The sequence below is a fragment of the Procambarus clarkii genome, chromosome 22, assembly GCF_040958095.1.
Source record: "Procambarus clarkii isolate CNS0578487 chromosome 22, FALCON_Pclarkii_2.0, whole genome shotgun sequence".
Lineage (NCBI taxonomy): Eukaryota > Metazoa > Arthropoda > Malacostraca > Decapoda > Cambaridae > Procambarus > Procambarus clarkii.
The window spans coordinates 48,541,098-48,547,691 of record NC_091171.1 but is presented as its reverse complement, the minus strand read 5'-3'; the positions used below and the strand labels follow the sequence as shown (position 1 = coordinate 48,547,691).

At 38.9% G+C, this 6,594-nt stretch overlaps 1 protein-coding gene across 1 annotated transcript in view; it reads left to right on the top strand.

The window, feature by feature from the left end:
- The window catches only part of LOC123749364 (fap1 adhesin-like), a 25,638-nt gene extending 19,416 nt beyond the window's left edge, over window positions 1-6,222 (top strand). Inside the window, exon 2 of the mRNA XM_069329288.1 lies at window positions 3,012-6,222. Within this exon, the coding sequence (XP_069185389.1) occupies window positions 3,012-6,222 (3,211 nt within the window). The remainder of the gene's footprint in view (window positions 1-3,011) is intronic.
- Window positions 6,223-6,594: the final 372 nt, after the last annotated feature.

Sequence of the window (6,594 nt, the reverse complement as noted above, 5' to 3'; positions counted from 1 at the left end):
AGACTGGTGAGTCACTGACCGCAGACACTCACACTGGTGAGAGTAACTGCCCGCAGACACTCACAAACTGGTGAGAGTAACTGCCCGCAGACACAGACTGGTGAGAGTAACTGCCCGCAGACACTCACAGACTGGTGAGAGTAATTGCCCGCAGACACAGACTGGTGAGAGTAACTGCCCGCAGACACTCACAGACTGGTGAGAGTAATTGCCCGCAGACACTCAGACGTGAGAGTAACTGCCAGCAGACACTCAGACTGGTGAGAGTAACTGCCCGCAGACACTCACAGACTGGTGAGAGTCACTGACCGCAGACACTCACACTGGTGAGAGTAACTGCCCGCAGACACTCACAGACTGGTGAGAGTAACTGCCCGCAGACACTCACAGACTGGTGAGAGTAACTGCCCGCAGACACTCACAGACTGGTGAGAGTAACTGCCCGCAGACACTCACAGACTGGTGAGAGTAACTGCCCGCAGACACTCACAGACTGGTGAGAGTAACTGCCCGCAGACACTCACAGACTGGTGAAAGTAACTGCCCGCAGACACTCACACTGGTGAGAGTAACTGCCCGTAGACACTCACAGACTGGTGAGAGTAACTGCCCGCAGACACTCACACTGGTGAGAGTAACTGCCCGCAGACACTCACAGACTGGTGAGAGTAACTGACCGCAGACACTCACAGACTGGTGAGAGTAACTGACCGCAGACACTCATAGACTGGTGAGAGTAACTGACCGCAGACACTCACACTGGTGAGAGTAACTGCCCGCAGACACTCACAGACTGGTGAGAGTAACTGACCGCAGACACTCAGACTGGTGAGAGTAACTGCCCGCAGACACTCACAGACTGGTGAGAGTAACTGCCCGCAGACACTCACAGACTGGTGAGAGTAACTGCCCGCAAACACTCACAGACTGGTGAGAGTAACTGACCGCAGACACTCACAGACTGGTGAGAGTCACATGGATAGTTTTGTCCGGGTTAATTCACAGAACGTAAAAATTAATTAAAACTTATGTTAGGACAAGTAAGTTAACCAAGTTAACTTGGTTAAATGAACTAAGTTAACGCTCTGAAGTAAACTAGTCAATACTGTGAGTTAGCTGTTGATGGTTAACTTAGTCTGTGGCCAGGTCAACAATGATGCAACTCAGCTACACGAATGTTGGAGTTTAGCTCCTGGGCCCCATTATGCACCTCTAACTCTTTCTATTACCACTCGTAGGAGAGGAATTAACAACCATCCACATTATGGGTATGGTGTCCACCACCACCCACATTATGGGGTATGGTGTCCACCACCACCCACATTATGGGGTATGGTGTCCACCACCACCCACATTATGGGGTATGGTGTCCACCACCACCCACATTATGGGGTATGGTGTCCACCACCACCCACATCATGGGGTATGGTGTCCACCACCACCCACATTATGGGGTATGGTGTCCACTACCACCCACATTATGGGGTATGGTGTCCACCACCACCCACATTATGGGGTATGGTGTCCACCACCACCCACATAATGCTGTATGGTGTCCACCACCACCCACATTATGGGGTATGGTGTCCACCACCACCCACATTATGGGGTATGGTGTCCACCACCACCCACATTATGGGGTATGGTGTCCACCACCACCCACATTATGGGGTATGGTGTCCACCACCACCCACATCATGGGGTATGGTGTCCACCACCACCCACATTATGGGGTATGGTGTCCACTACCACCCACATTATGGGGTATGGTGTCCACCACCACCCACATTATGGGGTATGGTGTCCACCACCACCCACATAATGCTGTATGGTGTCCACCACCACCCACATCATGGGTATGGTGTCCACCACCACCAACATTATGGGGTATGGTGTCCACTACCACCCACATTATGGGGTATGGTGTCCACCACCACCCACATTATGGGGTATGGTGTCCACCACCACCCACATTATGGGGTATGGTGTCCACCACCACCCACATTATGGGGTATGGTGTCCACTACCACCCACATTATGGGGTATGGTGTCCACCACCACCCACATTATGGGGTATGGTGTCCACCACCACCCACATTATGGGGTATGGTGTCCACCACCACCCACATCATGGGTATGGTGTCCACCACCACCCACATCATGGGTATGGTGTCCACCCCCCCCCCCTCTAATCGCAGGGCCAGTACGGCTTGCATAATAAACGAACTCAAGTCTCCAGAGGGTTCCAATAATATTTATCACCGTCGCCATCCAAGCTTTTATCGCTTCTCTTTAAGTCTTCTAAACAAATATAAACCCATTAAACAGGCACTCTCGTATAGACCTGGTACTCAGGCCTCGGTCACCATGTACTCACAGATGTACTCCCTATTATCCTGGGTTACCTTGGATTATTAGTGATAAGTTAAGGATAGGATCAGGTGGATTAATTGAATAGGTTAGGATAAGATCAGTTAGCCTAATTGGTAGATTTTGATCGATTAAATTGTGATAATTGATAGCTTAGGATAGGTTAAGTTTGGAAAATTTATGGATTATGATAGGATACGTTAGGTTCATTGATTGATTAGGATAGCATAAATTGGGTTTATTGTTAGATTAGAACAGGGAAAATTTGAATTAATTAATAGATTGAAATATGATAAGTTAGGTTAATTTGAAAATTAAGATAAAGTAAGTTGCGTTAATTGATAGATTAGGGTAGGTTAATTTGGGCTAAATTATTGACTAGCATAGTATAAGTTAACTGATAGATTAGGAAACGATAAGTTGGATTAATTGATAGACTATGATACGTTAAGTTGGGTTAATTGTTAAATTAAGATAGAATAAATTGGGTTAATTGATAGATTATGGTGCAATAAGTTGGGGCAGCTATAAGGTTGTTAATAAGTTGGGGCAGATATAAGGTTGTTAATAAGTTGGGGCAGATATAAGGTTGTTATGTTGGGTAATAAGGCTGTTATGATATAATTACGGTTATAAATAAGGTTAGAATTACGACCCTCGGTTAAGACAGTATCAGTATCGGTTAATAAGACAGTATCAGTTAATAAGGCTGTATCAGTATCAGTTAATAAGGCAGTATCAGTATCAGTTAATAACACAGTATCAGTATCAGTTAATATGACAGTATCAATATCAGTTAATAAGACAGTATCAGTATCAGTTAATAAGACAGTATCAGTTAATAAGACAGTATCAGTTAATAAGGCAGTATCAATATCAGTTAATAAGACAGTATCAGTATCAGTTAATAAGACAGTATCAGTATCAGTTAATAAGACAGTATCAGTATCAGTTAATAAGACAGTATCAGTTAATAAGGCAGTATCAGTATCAGATAATAAGGCAGTATCAGTATCAGATAATAAGGCAGTATCAGTATCAGATAATAAGGCAGTATCAGTTAATAAGACAGTATCAGTTAATAAGACAGTATCAGTATCAGATAATAAGGCAGTATCAGTATCAGATAATAAGGCAGTATCAGTTAATAAGGCAGTATCAGTTAATAAGGCAGTATCAGTTAATAAGGCAGTATCAATATCAGTTAATAAGGCAGTATCAGTATCAGTTAATAAGACAGTATCAGTTAATAAGACAGTATCAGTATCAGTTAATAAGACAGTATCAGTATCAGTTAATAAGACAGTATCAGTTAATAAGACAGTATCAGTTAATAAGGCAGCATCAGTATCAGATAATAAGGCAGTATCAGTATCAGATAATAAGGCAGTATCAGTATCAGATAATAAGGCAGTATCAGTTAATAAGACAGTATCAGTTAATAAGACAGTATCAGAATCAGTTAATAAGACAGTATCAGTATCAGTTAATAAGGCAGTATCAGTATCAGTTAATAAGACAATATCAGTATATGTTAATAAGACAGTATCAGTATCAGTTAATAAGACAGTATCAGTATCAGTTAATAAGACAGTATCAGTTAATAAGACAGTATCAGTATCAGTTAATAAGACAGTATCAGTATCAGTTAATAAGACAGTATCAGTATCAGTTAATAAGACAGTATCAGTATCAGTTAATAAGACAGTATCAGTATCAGTTAATAAGACAGTATCAGTTAATAAGACAGTATCAGTATCAGTTAATAAGACAGTATCAGTTAATAAGACAGTATCAGTTAATAAGACAGTATCAGTATCAGTTAATAAGACAGTATTAGTTAATAAGACAGTATCAGTATCAGTTAATAAGACAGTATCAGTATCAGTTAATAAGACAGTATCAGTATCAGTTAATAAGACAGTATCAGTTAATAAGGCAGTATCAGTATTAGTTAATAAGACAGTATCAGTATCAGTTAATAAGACAGTATCAGTATCAGTTAATAAGACAGTATCAGTATCAGTTAATAAGACAGTATCAGTATCAGTTAATAAGACAGTATCAGTTAATAAGACAGTATCAGTATCAGTTAATAAGACAGTATCAGTTAATAAGACAGTATCAGTATCAGTTAATAAGACAGTATCAGTATCAGTTAATAAGACAGTATCAGTTAATAAGACAGTATCAGTATCAGTTAATAAGACAGTATCAGTTAATAAGACAGTATCAGTTAATAAGACAGTATCAGTATCAGTTAATAAGACAGTATCAGTTAATAAGACAGTATCAGTTAATAAGACAGTATCAGTATCAGTTAATAGGACAGTATCAGTTAATAAGGCAGTATCAGTATTAGTTAATAAGACAGTATCAGTATCAGTTAATAAGACAGTATCAGTATCAGTTAATAAGACAGTATCAGTATCAGTTAATAAGACAGTATCAGTTAATAAGACAGTATCAGTATCAGTTAATAAGACAGTATCAGTTAATAAGACAGTATCAGTTAATAAGACAGTATCAGTTAATAAGACAGTATCAGTTAATAAGGCAGTATCAGTATCAGTTAATAAGACAGTATCAGTTAATAAGACAGTATCAGTTAATAAGTCAGTATCAGTTAATAAGACAGTATCAGTTACTAAGACAGTATCAGTATCAGTTAATAAGACAGTATCAGTATCAGTTAATAAGACAGTATCAGTATCAGTTAATAAGACAGTATCAGTTAATAAGACAGTATCAGTATCAGTTAATAAGACAGTATCAGTTAATAAGGCAGTATCAGTATCAGTTAATAAGACAGTATCAGTATCAGTTAATAAGACAGTATCAGTATCAGTTAATAAGACAGTATCAGTTAATAAGGCAGTATCAGTATCAGTTAATAAGACAGTATCAGTTAATAAGACAGTATCAGTTAATAAGGCAGTATCAGTATCAGTTAATAAGAAAGTATCAGTTAATAAGACAGTATCAGTTAATAAGACAGTATCAGTATCAGTTAATAAGACAGTATCAGTATCAGTTAATAAGACAGAATCAGTATCAGTTAATAAGACAGTATCAGTATCAGTTAATAAGACAGTATCAGTTAATAAGACAGTGTCAGTTAATAAGACAGTATCAGTATCAGTTAATAAGACAGTATCAGTTAATAAGACAGTATCAGTATCAGTTAATAAGACAGTATCAGTATCAGTTAATAAGACAGTATCAGTATCAGTTAATAAGACAGTATCAGTATCAGTTAATAAGACAGTATCAGTATCAGTTAATAAGACAGTATCAGTATCAGTTAATAAGACAGTATCGGTATCAGTTAATAAGACAGTATCAGTTAATAAGGCAGTATCAGTATCAGTTAATAAGACAGTATCAGTATCAGTTAATAAGACAGTATCATTTAATAAGGCAGTATCAGTATCAGTTAAAAAGACAGTATCAGTTAATAAGACAGTATCAGTTAATAAGACAGTATCAGTTAATAAGACAGTATCAGTTAATAAGGCAGTATCAGTGTCAGTTAATAAGACAGTATCAGTTAATAAGGCAGTATCAGTATCAGTTAATAAGACAGTATCAGTTAATAAGACAGTATCAGTTAATAAGACAGTATCAGTTAATAAGACAGTATCAGTTAATAAGGCAGTATCAGTATCAGTTAATAAGACAGTATCAGTTAATAAGACAGTATCAGTTAATAAGGCTGTATCAGTTAATAAGACAGTATCAGTATCGCTCCAAATATTGTTCTGGTCCCACGTGGTCTGTAAAACAAATGTTGTCGATTACATTATTGATGTTTTGCAGACCAGGAGCGTTGTTGTGGTGCAGTATGGTTAGCAACGCTGCAGGAAGGCTACTAACGTTGCAGGAAGGCTATTAACGTTACAGGTTGATAACGTAGCAGGAAGGCTACTAACGTTGCAGGAAGGCTACTAACGTTACAGGTTGATAACGTAGCAGGAAGGCTACTAACGTTACAGGTTGATAACGTAGCAGGAAGGCTACTAACGTTGCAGGAAGGCTACTAACGTTACAGGTTGATAACGTAGCAGGAAGGCTACTAACGTTGCAGGAAGGCTACTAACGTTACAGGTTGATAACGTAGCAGGAAGGCTACTAACGTTGCAGGAAGGCTACTAACGCTGCAGAAAGGCTACTAACGTTGCAGAAAGGCTACTAACGTTACAGGTTGATAACGTAGCAGGAAAG